At 34.6% G+C, this 20,473-nt stretch overlaps 2 protein-coding genes across 5 annotated transcripts in view; one reads left to right on the forward strand and one right to left on the reverse strand.

The window, feature by feature from the left end:
- fkbp15b (FKBP prolyl isomerase family member 15b) overlaps nucleotides 1–14,417 on the reverse strand; it is a 22,441-nt gene extending 8,024 nt beyond the window's left edge. For all 3 annotated transcript variants that reach the window (XR_013782224.1, XR_013782225.1, XM_079382770.1), the window contains exons 1-20: nucleotides 14,182–14,417; nucleotides 12,335–12,441; nucleotides 11,205–11,283; nucleotides 10,899–10,968; nucleotides 10,730–10,804; nucleotides 10,552–10,650; nucleotides 10,330–10,479; nucleotides 9,355–9,423; nucleotides 9,115–9,258; nucleotides 8,799–8,926; nucleotides 8,638–8,686; nucleotides 7,537–7,662; nucleotides 7,262–7,352; nucleotides 6,981–7,051; nucleotides 5,402–5,444; nucleotides 5,132–5,247; nucleotides 4,951–5,049; nucleotides 4,647–4,741; nucleotides 4,379–4,481; nucleotides 1,795–1,966 (exon numbers count right to left, since the gene is read on the reverse strand). Coding sequence is in view for 1 of the 3 variants with exons in the window: in XM_079382770.1 (XP_079238896.1) it covers nucleotides 1,795–1,966; nucleotides 4,379–4,481; nucleotides 4,647–4,741; nucleotides 4,951–5,049; nucleotides 5,132–5,247; nucleotides 5,402–5,444; nucleotides 6,981–7,051; nucleotides 7,262–7,352; nucleotides 7,537–7,662; nucleotides 8,638–8,686; nucleotides 8,799–8,926; nucleotides 9,115–9,258; nucleotides 9,355–9,423; nucleotides 10,330–10,479; nucleotides 10,552–10,650; nucleotides 10,730–10,804; nucleotides 10,899–10,968; nucleotides 11,205–11,283; nucleotides 12,335–12,441; nucleotides 14,182–14,231 (1,936 nt within the window). In the remaining 2 variants the exon portion in view is untranslated. The remainder of the gene's footprint in view (nucleotides 1–1,794; nucleotides 1,967–4,378; nucleotides 4,482–4,646; nucleotides 4,742–4,950; nucleotides 5,050–5,131; nucleotides 5,248–5,401; nucleotides 5,445–6,980; nucleotides 7,052–7,261; nucleotides 7,353–7,536; nucleotides 7,663–8,637; nucleotides 8,687–8,798; nucleotides 8,927–9,114; nucleotides 9,259–9,354; nucleotides 9,424–10,329; nucleotides 10,480–10,551; nucleotides 10,651–10,729; nucleotides 10,805–10,898; nucleotides 10,969–11,204; nucleotides 11,284–12,334; nucleotides 12,442–14,181) is intronic.
- A 440-nt stretch (nucleotides 14,418–14,857) lies between these two features.
- On the forward strand, nucleotides 14,858–20,122 carry LOC306848608 (uncharacterized protein). Of its 2 annotated transcripts, none has more exons than XM_079383252.1 (8): nucleotides 14,858–14,973; nucleotides 15,971–16,113; nucleotides 16,373–16,405; nucleotides 16,499–16,559; nucleotides 16,638–16,750; nucleotides 17,401–17,476; nucleotides 18,297–18,456; nucleotides 18,903–20,122. In XM_079383252.1, the coding sequence occupies exons 2-8, from the start codon at nucleotides 16,028–16,030 to the stop codon at nucleotides 19,031–19,033; spliced, it is 660 nt and encodes a 219-aa protein (XP_079239378.1). In that variant the 5' UTR covers nucleotides 14,858–14,973; nucleotides 15,971–16,027; the 3' UTR covers nucleotides 19,034–20,122. The 2 variants fall into 2 exon arrangements, with proteins under 2 accessions (XP_079239378.1, XP_079239377.1); XM_079383251.1 differs by having other exon boundaries at nucleotides 14,874–14,973; nucleotides 16,243–16,405.
- Nucleotides 20,123–20,473: the final 351 nt, after the last annotated feature.

Consider the following 20,473-nt stretch of genomic DNA (forward strand, 5'->3'; position numbering starts at 1 on the left):
ACAAAAGTAATTTTATAAAGGCCAAATAAACAAAAAACAAAATAAAAAAACAAAACCGCAAAGCAAATTAAAAAAACAAGAATATTAATTAAATAAACAAAAAACAAAATATATAACAAAAGAAAAAAGGAAAACAAAAAAAAAACATGTCCTGGTCATTTTTCACCCCAAAATGAAAAAGAGAGAAGAATAAAAGCATATTTTAACTAGAGAAAATTAAGCATTTTTTCATTATTTTAGTGTAAAGAGACTGATTTTTGTGGTAAAAACAGGAATTCTGGGAATATATTCTTCTACATCTCTTTTAGAGAGACCATGGTGGCTTTTCCAAATGGTTGGGCCTTATTTAGGCAAAAAACTAAGGCAGAATCACGTGTATCCTCTATAAAAAAAGTCTTTAAGAAATAATTAAATCTAAAAAAAAAATAAAAAAATAAACTATTTTACTTAATGCTTTTTGGTCAGATTACTTTTGAACATTTGCTGATTTTTACAGACTAAAGTGACTGAATTTGCTGCAGCTTCTCTCAAAAATTACTGTGATATTTGCAGCATTTTGGTTGTATTTCAGTGTAAACCCACCAATAATCATGAAGTACCTATATAATTAGCGTTAGTGACAGTAAGAGAGAAATTATCTGGAAATATTTTTGTGCACAATGACTGAACTTCCAGTTCTGGTCAGCGATGCACATGGCAATGGTGACTCCAGCAAAGAAATACTCATAATTTTGCACTGCTGAAATCACAGCTTGCACACTGACATTAAATCAGTAATCAGTCACATTGATTATATAGTATACATGTTAAAAATTTATATTTAATTTTTAAGAATCGCAAAAATTATAATTTAATAGTGAATAATTATATATTAGTGTTGTCAAACGATTTAATCGCAATCGCATCCAAAATAAAAGTATTTGTTTACATAATATATATATATATATATATGTGCAGTGTATTTTTTATTATGTATACATAAACACACACAAAGAATATATTTACATGTATACATTTATATTAATAAAATTTATATTTCTAATTATTATATTTTTATTACATTATATTTCTAATTTAGATATAAATATATTGAATATATTAACATAACCTTTTTCTTAAATATATACATGTATGTGTGTGCATTTATCTACAGTATACATACTAAATATACACAGCACACACACATATATTATGTAACCAAAATTTGTATTAATAGTTTGACTAATATACATTAATATATACTAATATAGGAAAAAAGGAAAACAAAAAAAAAACATGTCCTGGTCATTTTTCACCCCAAAATGAAAAAGAGAGAAGAATAAAAGCATATTTTAACTAGAGAAAATTAAGCATTTTTTCATTATTTTAGTGATAATTTTCAAAACATTTTACCCACAAATTCATTATTTATGCATCATGATAATACTTGTGATGCTGCCTTTATTTATTTTCTTATATTTTAATGATGTTTAAAAATACTGTAATACAATAATACTGAAGAATACTGGAAAAAAAAACTAAAAAGGTAAAACATTTGCATTTATTATGCTTAATTAAAAATAATGTAAAAATCTATATGCAAATCATTTATTTTTCTTTTATTTTTTAGTGAAATGTGACCTGTACATGTTTATTGTGAAATTCACCCACATATTTATTGTTTAATACATATTTTTGCAAATTTCGATTTTGGACAACAGAGATTTCACTGCAAGAAAACTAGAAACCAAGCGATCAACAGATCATCTTGCAGTGAATCACTTGTTTAACTCATGCTTAACAGATGCTGCTCACCCAGTATCTGCGCCTCCAGTGTTGTGACGTGTGTGCTGTGCTGCTGACTGTCCTGCAGGGCCGAGTTGAGTTTGGTCTGCAGCGCTGTGGTCTTCTGCTGCTGAGAGCTCAACTCCAGCTGCAGCTCCGACACGCGCGCCGTGGACGAAGCCAACTCCTCTGTCAAGCGTGCCTTCCAGAGAGATACAGAGAGAGACGACATTAAACCAGCTCATCCTCAACTCATGTTACAACAGCATTACTCAGATGAAATGATGATGGGACTGGAAAGAAAAAAGATACAAGAAACAAAACCAGTGGCAAGAAGATACGTCAAATATGGTGGGAGAACTATCTATCTCTGCTGAGAGCTGAATGCTGATTGGTTAGTGAGTGGTGCCTGTTAAAACAAAGAGTGAAAACAGAAAGAGAAATGGGAAGTGCTTCACTGAAATAAATGATGGGAAACAGTGAGTGAAGACTATAAAGAAATGGATGAGGCGGGACAGCGCTTTTGCTCACCTGATCCCAACTCAATTCCTGTGGCAGTGCATGCTGGGAAAAGAGAGCAGTCACCGCTAAAGGCTCTCAGCCAATCAGAGCAGTGTTAATTAACCAATCAGAGCAGAGATACATGGCTTAGCAGCAAATGAAGCGTTAACAGTAGAGATATTTAAGAGTTTTTGCTAATGTTATGAATACCAGATTCTTCTGTAATGTTAAAATTTGTGTGTAAAGAGACTGATTTTTGTGGTAAAAACAGGAATTCTGGGAATATATTCTTCTACATCTCTTTTAGAGAGACCATGGTGGCTTTTCCAAATGGTTGTGCCTTATTTAGGCAAAAAACTAAGGCAGAATCACGTGTATCCTCTATAAAAAAAAGTCTTTAAGAAATAATTAAATAATAAAAAAATAAATAAAAATAAAAATATTTTACTTAATGCTTTTTGGTCAGATTATTTTTGAACATTTGCTGATTTTTACAGGCTAAAGTGACTGAATTTGCTGCAGCTTCTCTCAAAAATGACTGTGATATTTGCAGCATTTTGGTTGTATTTCAGTGTAAACCCACCAATAATCATGAAGTACCTATATAATTAGCGTTAGTGACAGTAAGAGAGAAATTATCTGGAAATATTTTTGTGCACAATGACTGAACTTCCAGTTCTGGTCAGCGATGCACATGGCAATGGTGACTCCAGCAAAGAAATACTCATAATTTTGCACTGCTGAAATCACAGCTTGCACGCTGACATTAAATCAGTAATCAGTCACATTGATTATATAGTATACATGTTAAAAATTTATATTTAATTTTTAAGAATCTCAAAAATTATAATTTAATAGTGAATAATTATATATTAGTGTTGTCAAACGATTAAATCGCAATCGCATCCAAAATAAAAGTTTTTGTTTACATATATATACATATATATACATATATATATATATATATATATATATATATATATATATATATGTGTAGTGTATTTTTTATTATGTATACATAAACACACAAACACAAAGAATATATTTACATGTATACATTTATATTAATAAAATTTATATTTCTAATTATTATATTTTTATTACATTATATTTCTAATTTAGATATAAATATATTGAATATATTAACATAACCTTTTTCTTAAATATATACATGTATGTGTGTGCATTTATCTACAGTATACATACTAAATATACACAGCACACACACATATATTATGTAACCAAAATTTGTATTAATAGTTTGACTAATATACATTAATATATACTAATATAGCACTAATATATATTATGAATTACATTTTTTTTTACTTATTTAATGAAGAATTCCATACAACTATGAATTGCATTTATATAATACAATTTACAACAGTAACAACAACAAATATTTAAAAAGTGCATAGCCAGTAAAATTATATATTTATTTAAATCTAATCTACTGGTGAAATCAGGCATTATTAAGACTAACAAATATCCACCCCAATATATGTTATATTCATTATTCCATATGCTTACATGTAAATATAGTGGATCTCTTGCACAGAATCGAACAAATTGCAAGTTGTGAATTAATAAAGATCACTTGGAAATATTAAATATTACCCTCTCAAATGGGCCTGTCCCATATCAGAACATTTCTTTCCTTTCAAACACTTATTAACCTAATGGTAAAGTCCCAGAGCTATATGCAGTCTGTCCATTATATTGCTTCACACAATTGTGGGAATTTAGACAAACTTATACAAAAACCTGCTGCAAAAATTTAGAGTTTGTTGGATTTCGAGTTCAATTCTGCACTCCCAAATTCGCACAATCCTGAAGCGACCGAGTATCACACCATTATATTCACAATATGCTAACATCAAACTCTATTGAAACACACTGGGAGTTGAGTCTCCTGTGCGCTTCACCTCAGGAGCGCTAACTGTATACCAAGTGAAGATGCTGCCTAAGAAGAGCACTTCAGATCAGGCACCTGATGTAGTTATCAGCCCAAGTAGGCAGTAGAAAGCATGGCAGCTCACTAACTTTTGAAACAGAGCTGTTCTCGTGTTATTGTGTGTGTGTAATAGATTGGACTGTTTAATAGAGTTACCTTGTCTTGCTCTGCCTGCAGTATTCTGGCCTGATTCTGTTCACTGCTGTTCTTCAGAGAGTCGTTTCTCTGCTCCATCAGCTGATTACTCTGCTCCATATACCTACACAAACACAAACACCCTCGATTCACAATCTTATTTGACATGACAGTCAAAACAAGACAAGAAGTGATGGGGATAAGAGCAGGTAACAAGACAAAAAACATAGAAAGATACAAAAAAGTAAGAAGTCAAATCTAAAGTGAGAGTGTTGAACTGAATCCTGACCTCTGGTTCTGATTGATGAGCTCGCCGATCTTGCGGTTCTGCTCCTCAATGCGGGAACTTTTCTCAAAAACCTCTTTCTTCAGACATTCATTCTCCTGAATGAATGAAGTCACATGACATGCAGGTCAACAAAATATTTCAGCTTTTTTTTTTTTTTAAGTATTTTATTTTGATTGATTGTTTTTATTTTACAATTATTTATTTATATTTTACATTTTTAGTAGCTTTTCATCAACTCATAATCCGTCTGTAGTTCCCTCACAAACTCTGCAAGTACTGACAAATATGAATGACTGTCAATCACCTGTATGATTCTCTGAATGTTGTGCATGATCATTGCTGTTTCCATGGATACATTCGATAAGCCCAACGAAACACTGCCTTGCTTTTGTAGGTCATCAATCTGAAAAACAAGAGAGATTTCTCAAAACATTGTGCAAGTATGTAATGTAGTAGTTAGAAATATTGACTAATAATATACCAACCTTCGAAGACAAGTGGTCCAGTTTGTCTGCCACTTTACCAACACCCAATCGGATTTCAGTGTTGTGTTGTCGAGCCTCTGTCATCAAGAAGGATGTGACTGAAGGATCACTAGTTCCTTAAAGAGACAGACAATCATTTACAATCCCAACCTTCAAACATTCACATCTGCACCTGAAAAAACTACAATTAAATGCAATATTTATATCGAAGCAGTAAGAGTTTGAACTGTAGGTTGTACAGATTTTATAGTGTCCAGCTATGATCTTTACCTTGGTAAGGCACAGTCTGTGTGGGGTACATCTGACTTACAGGCTGCAAAGAGGAAATCACAGTCAACTGATGTATTATATTTGGTGTTAAGGGTCTGTTCAGGATAGGGTTGCACCAGCCGTTTGTAAGTTTTACTTAAATTGGAACAATAAAGTCCACACTAGAGGTTAATGAACCACTAGCTAGTTTGTAATAAACTCTTTTGATTACACAATTTGTTCTTAAGGCAGAATGTAGCTAGTAAGCACTTTACTTTACTAAAGTAATGCATTGGTGCATAATAAAACATAATAAAAAATGCATTTGAAATTAATATAAAAAAATAAACACTGAAAGAAAAACACACACTGTTTAAATCAAGTGTGTGTTAAAGAGCTGCTAACAATAGCCGGGTTTCCATCCAAAGTTGCGAATTTAACAAAATTGGAATATCGCATAAAACATTTGCGAACAAGCACCGTTTCCATCCAACGAGTCAAAGAGAACAAAATTGTCACTTCCTGGTAAACTGGCACTAAATAGCCTATAGAAAACTAGGATAAGCTACTGAATATAATAATTTTCATATATGAAAAATTACTTGCGCCTCAGAACGAGCAGACGAAACACAATAAATGCGGTTAATGCTTTCGAGGTGAATGCTGCTGTTTGTGAACGCAGTTGTTTAAGACAATTATACAGAAATACTTTGATGACAGACTTTGCTCAGGCATTTCAGAACGACCATAACAACATTTCAGATGCTGTGGATTGAGATCAGTCCGCTGCTAGTCAAGTTATTCTGTCTCATAGCGCAAAGTCACATGACTTTTTTGATGCGCTTGGAGGAATTTATTCGCAAAATGCGTTTCCATCTCCCATTATTCGCATTAACCCTTTTTCGGACACAAGTCAAAAACCATCTCAAGTGAGCATAAAAACTTTTTTGTGAATTAAGGGATTTTTATTCTAAATTTGGCGTTTCCATCACTCGTTTCTCATGCGATACTTCAAAATGTGCATTAAAACAGGGTGATGGAAACCCAGCTAATCATTTATTTACATGTTCTCTCTCTTAAAAAGCAGATGAGTGTAAAAATGATCATATTTCTAAAGAATTGAAGTTTGCCTGGTAAAACATGGGCTTTCTGAAGCAGAGTTACATTTCAAGTTTTACTGTGCAATGCAAGCAAACATACTGCACAAGTTGTAACTTTGTGCCTCTTTAGGTTGCAACTAAGCTAAGTTACACACAGCTGGTGCAACCGGCAGCAGATCACTAACTGACAGTAGGTGAAATAATAATAATCATCATCATCATTTACTCACCCTCACGTTGTTCCAAACATGTATGAGTTTATTTCTTCAGTTGAACACATAAGAAGTTATTTTGAAGAATGTTGGTAACCAAACAGTTTCTGGTCCGCATTGACAGACATACACTTAGAAGTCAACATTCTTCAAAATATCTTTTTATGTTCAACAGAAGAAAGAAACTCATCTAGATTTGAATCAACTTGAGGGTGAGTAAATGACGACAGAATGAATTTTCATTTTTGATATCAGTCTTAAGTTACACAGCACTAGTGAGTTAGCCACCTGAAAGGCATGTACTGCTCCCGGCATCATAGGCTGTGGATTGGCTGTTGCCATGGCAACCGGTAGAAGGGCTGAAGATGGAATGAAGAGAGAGTGAATACAATGTCATAAAACTAAAATGAACTGTATAACAGTAAATAGCTCAGCATTTGGGCAATGGTTTTGTAGGTTTATTCTTAATTTCATTACAAAACAATAAGTATATCTTATAAAAAGTGCATTATTTTACACTATGCTACACTCCTGGCCTTGATCAGAATATGATTTGATATAGGCGTTACCCTGCACTGAAGGTGGTGGGCCGGAGGAGATGTGCACAGGCTGCGGTGATGGTGCACTGCTTCGTTCCTTGAGTCTGGACACACTCGGGTCCTACAGCAATGATAACAGGATCAGAGCGCATGAGGATTATCTCTCATATTTACACTGCATATCTTTATCAAAGGACAAAAACATACACTACAGTGGCAGATTTTTGTGCTGTGTCTGGTTAGGAGACAGAGTAAAACCACTGCAATGAAGCTCTGAATGAATGTCTCACAAAAATAAACCTTGCCTCAAGTTCGGAGTCACTAGAGTCTGGCTGTGAGGGCGACGAGGCCGGGCCGGTGATGAAGGGCAGCATTGGCTGGCCCATTTTAGCCATGCGTGAAATCAGTTTAGCTTTAGTGGCATCAGGATTCTGAAGACATTGCGAAATATGTCAGAAAACACAAAGACATAATTATTATATTGCAGAAGGTTTATTATTAGTGAAGCATTGATATTAAAATTCTAGTTGACAATTATTTTCATACTATGACTGATTACTAATAAAGCGTCTATAATAAAAGTCACTGTTTTATGTAAAAAAGAAATATTACTACAACTACTACTACTACTAAAAAAATAATATAAACTAATTTGGGCATCAAACATTATTATTAAAACTATGACAGATGAATATTCCCTTCTGAGATTTGATAAACATTTAAGAGTGTGATTAAATATTAATTAACGTAGACTGCTATTCCATTCCAAAGTTTGAGGTCTGTATGACTTTTTTTTGTTTTGTTTTTGAAAGTCTCCTATGCTCACCAATGTTACATTTATTTGACCAAAAATATAGTAAAAACAGTAATATTATGACATATTTGTAATTTAATTTAAATTTAATTTATAATTTAAAATAACCGTTTTCTATTTGAAAACATTTTAAAATGTAATTTATTCCTGTGATGCAAAGCTGGATTTTCAGCATTATCACTCCAGACTTCAGTGTCACATGATCCTCAAGAAATCATTTTAATTTGCTGATTTGCTGCTCAAGAAACATTTCTGATTATTATCAATGTTAAACACAGTTGTGCTATCTTCCCCTCAACTTTTGAACAGTAGTGTAAGTCTAAAGATAAACGACAACAGTAAAAATAGAAAATATCAGCCTGAATTATTAAAAATACAGTATATTTTCAATATCGACAGATACTGATTTGACAGACTAAAATCATCTTTAATGTTGGCCAATAATCATTTTGTTCCTGATATACCGTGCACACCTATTTGTTATAAATGCATATGTTCTGCACTAAGCCACAGCTCCAGATGTACTTATTTATAATAAAAATCTGCATTAATAAAACAAAAATGTGTTAAACTGAAAAAAACCAAATCTTACACTGAGCTGTTCATTGAGGGAGTTTGATTTTGCTCGAAGAGGCGGTTCACTGTAAAAAAAAGAAAAAAAAAAAAAAGAGGAAACAGCAAACCTCAATCAAATATTATTAATATAAACAATAATCTCCAGTCAGGCTACAACAGAAGGCATGTAGGGCTCACCTGGGTTTGCTGGATTGTGGGACAGTGCTAAGGGGCTGGATGAGCTCGGAGGGGTTCAGACTCTCCACGCTGGGAGCAGGAGACGGAGCCGCCGAATCTCTTGAACTTCCATCCTTTGCAAACTTAACCTGAGCATGCATCAAGAGAGAATACAGATGAAGAGATGAATCTCAATTTGCATATTCTACAACACTATAAACTGTATCGAGGATGTAAAAACACATACTTTTGAGTATGCATTAACATTAGACAATATACATTATACAGTCAACATGAGGAAGTAAAGGGAAGCTCTGAATATGTTAGAATGCTGTACCCGACGGATCTCAGCTTCAAAGACTAGCGTGCTGTCCGGTGGGACATGGCTGGCAACACCCTGCGACCCGTACGCGAGACTGGGGGGAATCACCATGAACCGTTTCCCACCTTTACGCATATTCAACATCCCCTCCTCCCAACCCTGAGAGACGGACAGACAGAGAGAGAGAGAGAGCTTTAGACTGCCATATGAGTGATAATGACACATGTAATCCAGCCCAGCCAACTTCCCCCTCACCTTAATGACTTTCCCAGCCCCGAGCTTCAGTCTCAGCAGTTTGTCTTTATTCAGATTTGAATCAAACATCTGGAGGAGAAGGAAAAAATAAATAAATAAATAATATATTACATATGCATATATATATATATATACATATACATATACATATATATATATATATATATATATATATATATATATATATATATATATATATATATATATATATATATATAAAGCTAGGTAGCAATAAATAAAACTATTTATCTACAGATTACTTCAAATAATATAATTTATCTATAGATATTTCATTATGCTCATAAACTACAGTCCAAAAGTTTTTTTTAATAAAAAGTCTTACTTTTATTCTGCAAGGACACGTTAAAGTGATCAAAAGTGACAGCAAAGACATTTATAATATTACAAAAAATGTATATTGCAAATAAACGCTGTTCTTTTGAACTTTTCCTGAAAAAGAATTTCCACAAAAAGACGTGTTTTTAACATTGATAACAATAAAAAAATATTTATTGAGCAGCAAATCATCATATTAGAATGATTTCTGAAGGATCATGTGACAGTGGCATGTGGAGTAATGATGCAGAAAAATTGCAAACAGGAATAAATTATATTTGAAAAATTAATCAAATAGAACAGTTGTTTTAAATTGTAGTAATATTTCACAGTATTAATGTTTTTATTTTATATCTTAAATAAATGCAGTCTTGGTGAGCACAAGATACTGAACTTACTGAACTTTAGTGTTGTTCTACAATTCTCATAAAAACCATGTTTACATTCAGAAGAATTTTAATCAGAATTCAGCCACATTCTCATAATGTATGCATCATGCAAATTCATTAACTTGCTTAGCACATAGTACATTTTGGATCATAATGGCATCTTATTTACTCACCAAAGCCATTTTTATTTACACTGTCCATATTGGACACTGTGCACACGTAAATGTGGTCATTGACAAAACATCTTTACCTGTCCAATAGTGTGGTTTTGCAGTAGCCAGCCAGAGTAGGCCACTTCTAAAGAGTCTCCGTTCTCCACAGACTGACCCTCACCGAGAACAAGATCCTGGATCAAGACCGAGTCTAACGCACTGCTGCAGTTTACTTTGGCAAGACAAACCTGAAACAATATTATTACTGCGTAAAAAGCTCCTCATGCAACACCACAGGAAAGAACCCATAAAATACAAACCTCTTTACAAAAGTCTGTAGCTGCTTTCTCAGATTCAAACATCAGCGACCAATTCTGTCTCTGGTCATCATAAAATGTGCAGTAGCTACTGGGCTGGACCTGAATGTGAGAGAGACAGTTAGAAAAAAAACATATAGAAAACAAACGTGTTGTCTGACTTATGTGAATAAGAGCTCACAGTGAGGACGAAGCCGCTGTGGATCCTGGCGGCCGTCACCTGCTTCTGTTGACTGACATACAGCAGGATCTTGTACTGAAATGGGTGCAGACATGCAAATGTGTTAAAAAAAAATAATAATAAATTCCATTTAAGACTGTCAAAAGAAGAAAAATGTGATCATTCGAACCTCTTTAGTTGAATGATTTCCAAGGACGGCTGCTCCAAGCTTGCCTTGTTTCACATACTGTCCGTTAACACTGCACAGAAAAAAAGTGACCACTGCATTTCTCTATTCATAACATCAGTCTGCAAACTTCACATTACCACAGACAACCAGTACACAAGATAAATTCTTGTAAACGGCACTTTGCTTCGGAAGACAGGTTTAAAATGTGCAGCACTATCTGTACATTTTTTTATGCTTTATTCATTACACTTAAAATGAAATAAATAAAAAAAATAAAAAAAAGCTTCTGCATCTTTTCCAACTTACTATCTGTATGCATGTACTGCAGTAGCAAAGAGAACAGCAGGAGAGTTTGGAGGAGGTGCACCCTTTTGGGTTGGGGGTCCTGTAAAACAGAATATGTCATAAAATGTCAAAAAAAACAAAATGCATTAAAAAAGGATTATCGTACTTCATATTCATTATTTTTTCCCTATGAGGTCCTCTTACACTACAGTTCAAAAGTATGCATTAAAATTATCAAAAGTGATAGTAAAGATATTTACATTGTTCATAATTATATTTTAAATAAATGCATTTCCTTTGAACTTTGAAAAATGTATTACAGTTCCAAAAAAAATCTTAAGCAGCACGACTGTTTTCAATGATGATAATAATAATATGAAATGTTTCTTGTGCAGCAAATCAGCATATTAGAATGATATCTGAAGGATCATGTGAAGACTGGAGTAATGATGCTTTGATCACAGGAATACATTACATTTTAAAATACTTAAATACAACACAGTTCATTTAAATTGTAATAATATTTCACAATATCACTATTATTAATGTATTTTTAATCACATTAGTGTAGTCTTCATAAGCCAGAAACCATTACAAAAGATTCTTATCAACACAAATTGTTTTTAGCCTAGGCTATATAAATATATAAATGAGATGTTTGAGTGCACTTTCACAGTTTTAGCAGATGCAATTCATTCTTAGAATATTGTGGTTTCTTTCCTATCAAACAAGAACATTATTGTTTCAGAGACTATTGATATGTACGTTTGCGTCAATGTTTTTTTAACCCGATGCAAACTGACATCAGTGCTAAATTCAAAGGTGTGTTTGTGCCATTGGCTGATTTGCATTGTTCCCTTAGCAAATCAGGCACTAAACTAGCACATTCAGCGTTTGTGGCATTTTTTCTCTCTTGGATCCTTGCAATTAAACCTTTAGAAACAACCCTTTCGTATGGAAGGTTTTGGGTGCTGTGCTTGCAGATTTGCTGTTGTGTTAGATATAGTTTGTAATTATAAATTATGTTTTTATGCAGTTTCTAACTTCCCACCAATTTATTTTATTTAAAACAAAATAGAAAAATTTGATTCCTCATGATATGACCACTTTTAAGCGTCAGTTCACACTTGCAGATGCTCCTACAGTCTTACCTGAGTTGGCAGAGCTCTTGCGGGGCTGTTTGGGTGCCGTGTACTGGAAAGATTCGTTCCCCTGGCTTGCTGCCTGATCCAGTCCAAACAGAGAGGCTAACTTTGCTCTGGAATCACAAAAAAAGCAGCAAGTAAGCCCACTATAACACTGTTCCACTTGTGTGAGATCACATGAGAGTCTGAACGACGCTCAATTCTCAAATTAAAGCTGACCTAATTTTAACTTTGAATGACTTTTTGATCAAACTTTAAACTGAGAACATCAGTGAAAACCTGCAACAACAAATGAAACTGAAAAAGTATGACTTCCACAATATCATCAGGAAGCTATAACGCATACGGCACTGACCCATGGATCTGTCTCCACTTGTAGTCATTGTCCCGCTGTCCTGCCATGCTCAGCTGACCTCTTTCTGACCTGCTGCCTGAGCTGGAAGCTATGCAACCAGTCAATCACTCCTCATGTGCATATTAGCTTCATGCCACATTTCCAATTCCATATAATTTCAGATCTCTTTAGCAGGTCTGGCAGGGACTACAACCACACAGCAGCTCCGCGTGACTGTGGGCGCCCCGTTCCCAGACCGAGGCCCTGCTCTGATCCGGGACGTGTAACTACCAGCATGTGAGCGGCATTAACACACTGACTCTCCACCTCTCTACAATCCTTCTCAACAGCTTCATATTCCCCAATCTCACGTGTGGATGCCAGCGCAGAATTGAATTAATGGATATAACCTCGGATAACACCAGAGAGAAGAAATGTAGTGGCTACAAAATTTTGTGGCACTTAAAGAGATTTGAAAATGGGGTCTGGGGACCTAATGTGTTTGGGAGTCGGTGTAAATGTTTAGAGAAAAACATAAAAACAATGGGTATATTTGAAGGTAATTTACTATCATTAAGCTATTTAATTAAGATGGCATTAAAAATCATGATAGCTTATCATTAAGAGTAATAAAAATAAAAGAAATATTATATATTAAAATAAGCACATGAGTAAATAACACACCTATCAGTATAGCACTATAAAAAGTAGAAAAATGTAATGTAATGTAATCCTGTAAATCCTGACATTTGAAAGAACAGACAGATTTCTTTTTTATGATAACACTTTATTAAAAAATGTAAAAAAAAATATAATATAAATTTTTAGGACAGGGATCTCTTGCATGAGAATCATAATATTTGAGGGTCGATGGCATCTAAAAAAAAATTAAAAACCCTAAACAACACTTAAAAATGTCTGAAAGTCTCACATTACATAAAGCAGAGTTAGTTCTGCAATTGAGAGTTTAATGTTTTTGGTGCCACTAGTGGCCCTTAAAAATGGGCTGTGACATTTTGGAATTTTTGGTTTAGAAAAAAATGATCTGGCATTAAAATACTTCACAGGCTGAGATGATTTTAGTGGAACTGACCACATCAACACCTCGAGCATGAGGTCTCTTCAGCAGGACTGCTAAAGATCAGACATCATATGATCATGGGCGTCATGAGAGGGACACATGTAACGTTCAAGTGTTGAATGTTGAAAGCAACTCGATGTTATTCAACACATCAAACGACTCACTTGTCTGTTCATGCACTTTGTCGCAACAAAAGTTCCTTCAAGTTGATCTGTCAGCCATTAGAAAGCTGCACTATATCTGCTATATTACTGTCCATTATTAGCCAATGAGTGACACTTCTCTTCTCTCTGGCTCCAGAATTGTTTTTCTTCCCCATACCGTCGCTGCATTTTAGTGTCGGTGTTACACATCTACCGAAACTTAATTTAAACAGTGAATGTCGTTTATCTGATGACTTTTGGCTCATGATTTTGTCTGTGTCCGTCAGGAACTCACCCTCCTGTGGGAGACAGAAAGTCTCCGTCCTCGTCGTCTGCAGCAAACATGGCCCTGACTAATCTTCACACCGCGAGGCGAACTGAGGCGCCAGATTTACTTATATTCCAGTCTAGATATGAAGTATTGATCGCCTGCATGCGGTGAATAAATATTAACGAGTAATAATTCTCTCCAGGCGCTTCCTAGTTCTGCTGGTGTCACCTGACCGCGCGCGCTTACGTCACGGCACTTCCACTCAAACTGGCGCGAGAAAAAAACAAAACAAAAAAAAAACTAGTCATTATTTGGAAAATCTAAAATATTTTAATGTGATTATAGTTAAATATACTGAGTTGTTTAGATTTATTAATAATACGAAAAATAATTTTAAATAAATTATTAAATATAACGGCTTTCCTTTATTTATTCCACTACGTATGTTTTATTTTAATTCCTCCTGTTAAAAACACATAACTAATTATTATTTATGTTTATTTATTATTATTATATTTCCTATTATTAGTTATATTCATTTCATATTGCATCAACTATAGTAAAACTAATATAGGTTTGGCGAAAATGTGTAATAATCTTAATTTGAGAACCTATTTTATTTGTAAAACGGATCTGATTTTCATAACAAATACCAGAGCAGCATCGCATCGATTAGCATTAGCGCGTTTACAGTGAAAGCAGGCCAGTGACGTGTTCCTGCTGCTAAGCAACCAATCTTTACACAAGCAGAGGCACAAGTTTGTTATCGCTTGCGACTCGCGAGGATGTACTCTGATGTTTGTTTTAACAAATGAGGTTAGTGTATATAAATGTATATAAGTGTTATAGTGCTATTACACCAAATGGACAACATTTTAGAACGAATCCAGTTCAAATAAAACGTTAAACTAAGCGCTTTTCTTTAATCCTAGGAAATGAATGATTATCACAGTAACAGGACATGGTCTGTTTTTATTGTCACATTGGCTTTTGATTCAGTAATTTAAATGAATAAAAGCCTGTGAGGTTATTTCCAACGTTTCTCACTAATAATATTTTATATGATAGAATATTAATAGGCCTATATAGGCTAAAAAAAAAGACTCTTTAAAGGAATATTTCAACCAAAAATCAAAATTTGCTGAAGATTTACACGCACTCAAGAGTCAGGCAGTCATCCGAGATGTAGATGAGTTTGTTTCTTCATTTGAACAGATTTAGCATTGCATCACATGCTCACCAGTGGATCCTCTGCAGTGAATGGGTGCCGTCAGAAAACAGCTGATAAAACATCACAATAATCCATCGTCCATCTAAGTGCTCTATCCATAATACTGTTTTCTCCGGTGAAAAAGTTGTCTCTCGTCTGAATCGGGAGGGAAATATGCCCAGATCAAACACTGTTTATAAGTGAAAACAGCCTGAAACAGTGGTGAAGATATGGATTTTGATGTAAGAAGGCAAAAACAGATAGACGTTCGTGGATTTGTCTTTTCTCTTCGCAAGACATTAAATGATGGACTGGAGTGGTGTGGATTACTTGTGGATCATTGTGATGTTTTATCAGCTGTTTGGACTCTCATTCCGACGGCACCCATTCACTGCAGAGGATCCATTGGTGAGCGAGTGATGTAATGCTACACTTCTCCAAATCTGTTACGATAAAGAAACAAACCCACCTTAGACGGCCTGAGGGTGAGTAAAGTACGTTTTCATTTTTAGGTGAACTACTGCTTTAAGTCTTTCCACTCACAAGTCAGATCAGGTTCACTGTAGTTCTTTGAAAACTCGTCTATATTCCCTCATTTTTCAGGGACTTTGAGGCCAGTGTGGATGGAGCTCATTGTTTCAGGGTGCTGTGTTCGCACCCATGCTGCTGGGACACCGAGCGCCGCTGCACCAGAGGAATCAAACGCCACACTCCAGCACGCCCGAGGAAACACGCTCTCAAAAATGGTGTGTTTCCATTCCAGATTTCTGGATATTGTGTCATTTCTTTGTGTCATCTACATCCATTCCCTTATTCATTTGATTTTTGTCTGTATAATGCCATATTGTTATTCTGGTCTCTTGTGATACGAGCAGAGGACTTTCCATCTCTGAGTATAGTTAATGTCTCTGAATGGGCTGGACGGGGGAGTCCGATTAAAGAAAGGCCACTGTATGGTGCTGACACAGAGGCGTCTTTGAATGATGTCTCTTGTATTTCTCTCAGCAAACAGACAAAAGACACTCAGAAGATTAATAGGTAAGTCTAATACATCACTGCATTAATACAACAGTGATCAGAACTATTATTTTTCTATCCCACTACTCACAGTCTCTGGTTATTGTTTGGCAGGGCAAATCTTTCCTTCCCAGACATCATGTTGCCCAGCAATAAACCAAACAATACTGTCAAGGTATATAGAGGTTACACTTGACTTCCAAAATATTAATAATCATATCTGAATCAAATAAATCTTGCCTTGTGATTACAGTTAAATACAGTTGACATCAGTCCTCTGATGGGCCGCTCTGAGTTGCCACAGTGTCCAGTGGTTATGTGGATTCCCAACCCACACCATGAGCGTCAGTGGCTCCGCCAAAACAAGTAGGCCTGACCTTACAATAATTGCTTCCCATTGTATCAATGTTGTTTTATAAAATATATAAGTAGTACTACATATTATAGTATTTTTAAACCACCTTTTCTGAGTTATGGATATCAAACATGTGATGACCATATGTCCTCTTTTTCCTGGACATTGTTTTATAAAATATATAAGTAGTACTACATATTATAGTATTTTTAAACCACCTTTTCTGAGTTATGGATATCAAACATGTGATGACCATATGTCCTCTTTTTCCTGGACATGTCTTGGCTTGTCCGGGGGTTTCTAAATTGCCTTAAATGGATGGGTTTTGGCTTTGTTTTCCTATTGACGTTCTCTCTACAATCCTCATACATTATATGTATGAAAAATGAAAGTGTTGTAAATGTACATATATTTAAAAAAAAAAAATTAAACAATTTTGCAGGATTTGCAATGCTGATGACCGTCTATGGTGGGTCTATAGGAATATAAATTCAAATCCTAGACATTTTAGGCAATTAAAAAAAAAAGTCCTGACCAGGACACATCTGAGAAAACGAGAACGTATGTCTACTTGAAAAATAAATTCATTACATGTCACATGTACAATGCTTTTTAATACTTGCATTTAACTGATGTTTGGCATCTGTTTTTCACTATAAAGGTCTAAATCTCCAAACATCACTGTAAAAGAGTTAGTCTGCCTTCCATCTTGTCCAATGACCAAGCCGTCCATAGTGGTGAGTAACCAGGCAAGGTGTCTGCTATAATTATGCAGCCATAATAATATATATTTACAAAAAAAAAGATTTATATGTCATTTAAAATGTGTATTATTAGTATTAATACATTTTGGATATATTCAACTCCTTAATAATAAATACATAAATTTGTCTCTCTGTATAATTATTACCTGTATTTAAAAAAAAATACAATCAAACCAAAAGTTATTCAGACACCAGATATCATTTTGGATATTATTTTACTAGTGCATGCAGGATACTATAGTTCATTTAGGCTAAGTGAGGATAGCAAAATAAAGTAATCTGACATATTATACCCAAAAATTCTTCATACAGTAAAACTGATAAAGAATTGGGAGCAAAAATTATTCACACTTTGACCTGACCATGTTTTGCTTAAGTTTTTTTTCTTTAATTGCTAATGAAACCTTTTTACACCACAGACTGAACAAAATGAAGCATTGCTTGGTAATTGGTTGAGCTAAATTTATATTATCTAATTTTGTACTTAAACTGAACATCTGACAGCTATTCAACCTAATTCATCATCATTACACACCTTTCTATCAAAGTTATCTGACATTATCAAGATGAATTTGTTCTGACACAGTTTAACTGAGTTCTTGTCATACTCTATTACTAGTTTCGAAACTATAGCCAATAAACTGTGATATTGTGAGAAATGTTGAAGGTGTCTAAATAAATTTTGGTTTGACTGTAAGTGATTTATTTACATTTTTATTTTTACTTTATTAATTATATGGAACTCCTAGACTTTTAAAGCATAATTCTGCTGTTTTTGCTTGTTTATGTTCAGGCCAACCAGTGGAAGAAGTGTAATGGTTGTAAAAGGAGAGGGAAGAGAGGAATTAACTCTACACAAGAGGGCGCTGGCAGCCCACGGTGGGTGGGCATTGGCTTTAATCCCGTTCCCAAAACCACCCCACATCACCTCTCCCACAGCCTAGCGTACAAAGGTGAGCATACATGTGTTTTGGGATAAAGCTACACTTTGCCTTACTGACCCATATTAAATGAAATAATTTCTCAGTTCTTTAATTGGAGTATTAGAGTACTACCAACTTAAAGGGATAGTTTACCCAAAAATGATGGACTGTCCCTCATGTCGTTCCAAACCTGTATGACTTGAACACAACAGAAAATATTTTGAAAAGTGGTTACCAAACAGTTTTGGTCCCACTGATTGTTTTTGTCCATATTGGACAATGGAAGTCAATGGGACCCGAAACGGTTTGGTTAGCAACAGTCTTCGAAATATCTTCTTTTGTGTTCAGCAGAAAGTCATACATGTTTGGAACGACATGAGTGTGAGTATAATATGATATAGCATATTATATTTCAGTGTTCATCATCTATTTCTTTGTTCCTTTTCTTTCTGTCTCTCCCACTCATCTGTCCACAGAAAGTGGGTGGGGATCATTGGATCAAAAACTGCCAAGCCTAACCACACCACACCCAAACCCAAAGAGCAGAAGTGTCAGTCCAACCTTGAGCCTGAGTTTAGGATCAGTAAAGTGCTGGAAAGGCCACTGAAACAGACCTAAACAGATCTCATACTTACTTACGCCACATTAAGAAGACAGGTTTTTAACTGTAAATGGAAAGTCTGTTCCAGAAGTAGTTGGTCGTGTCCAATGATTCAGTGTACTTTGTCTTGAAAGTCTATTCCTATTTTAAACATTTAGACTAGTTTCAACAAATAATTAAAATGTAGCCTACATAGTTTGTTTTTCACTGCCTGAACAGTTAATTTATTCACCAATGTGCATTATGAGGTGGCAGAGGAGATCAGAGAGATTCAAATCCTAACTGAACTGAACTTGCAAAGTGATTACAAATTTAGTGTGAGTTCAGTTGATGTATGCTATATGAATAGAACTGCAGTTGACAATGATCAACAACCAAAACATCCACTATTGTTGAAATGTATTTTTATGTTTTAAAAAGAAATCAGTTCTTATGTACAACCAGATAGTGTTTAGTATGTAGTTAAAATCATGTTTTTACCTGTGATCACAGTTTAGATCACTGCTTTCCAGACTTTCAAAAAATAGGGCTTTGCCAACACAGATAGTTTATAATGTATAAAAATACCTCTATAAAAACAAAAAACAGTCTCTTTTTTTTTTTTGCACCAACAAAATTTTGAATTTTAATCCTGTTTCTCTTTTACGAATTAACTTTTAACTTACATGTGAGGATGTTTAAATAATAATTAAAAGACACCTACAATTAAAATTAAACACAGAGGAAGATTTTAATCACAAAAAAGAACTAAAACTAGATCAACCAATCTTTTATTATCTCTAAATTTTGCTTCAATTCATCCTTAATGGTGCAACCCCCTTTGTGTTTTCAAAATTGTGAATAGTAGTGTATGAAAAATAATAATAATAATCTGGTGAAACATCTGCTACAGCATAACCAAGGGTTATAAGTAACTGTGAAACTACATGTCAACTAACTCTCATTAGAGTTTCAGTAGCCTGTTAGGACCATCAAAATAAAGTGTTAGCAGAAATTATGCAGACAGTCTTCTACTCTAATGGCTGCTAGTTGACATGTAGTTGCAAAGTTACTTATAGCTAGTCAAATGTGGAATATCAAAATAAAGTTTTACATAATAAAATATTGTAATGCATTCAACTACTTTTCACTGGCAACCAATGGAGAAAGAAGCTTTCTGGGTCCATATGATGTACGTATTTACTACGTCTACTGGCAGAGGTTAACAGGGCCATGCTAACAAGCCTAACCTTGACACCTTTGGTACAAGCACACACACAGCTGCGGTGTCCACCCTGGGTTGGTTCTCACACCCAGCGTCTGTCTCTGTTCCAGGTAACCTCCCGTCTCACCGCACTCTCATGTCCACACACCCATTGCACTTGTTTTTCCATTAGCACAGAAACATTGAATGAGTTTATGTAGGAGAGAATGGGCAAAAACACAGAGAGAGTGAGTTCTGTGCAC

The sequence above is a fragment of the Barbus barbus genome, assembly GCF_936440315.1.
Source record: "Barbus barbus genome assembly, chromosome: 28".
Classification (NCBI taxonomy): Eukaryota; Metazoa; Chordata; class Actinopteri; order Cypriniformes; family Cyprinidae; genus Barbus; species Barbus barbus.

Coding starts and splice junctions, on each gene's coding strand:
- LOC306848608 (XM_079383251.1), top strand. Junction 16,114..16,242: donor GAAACACGCTCTCAAAAATG/GTGTGTTTCCAT, acceptor TGATACGAGCAG/AGGACTTTCCATCTCTGAGT. Junction 16,560..16,637: donor AACCAAACAATACTGTCAAG/GTATATAGAGGT, acceptor TTGTGATTACAG/TTAAATACAGTTGACATCAG.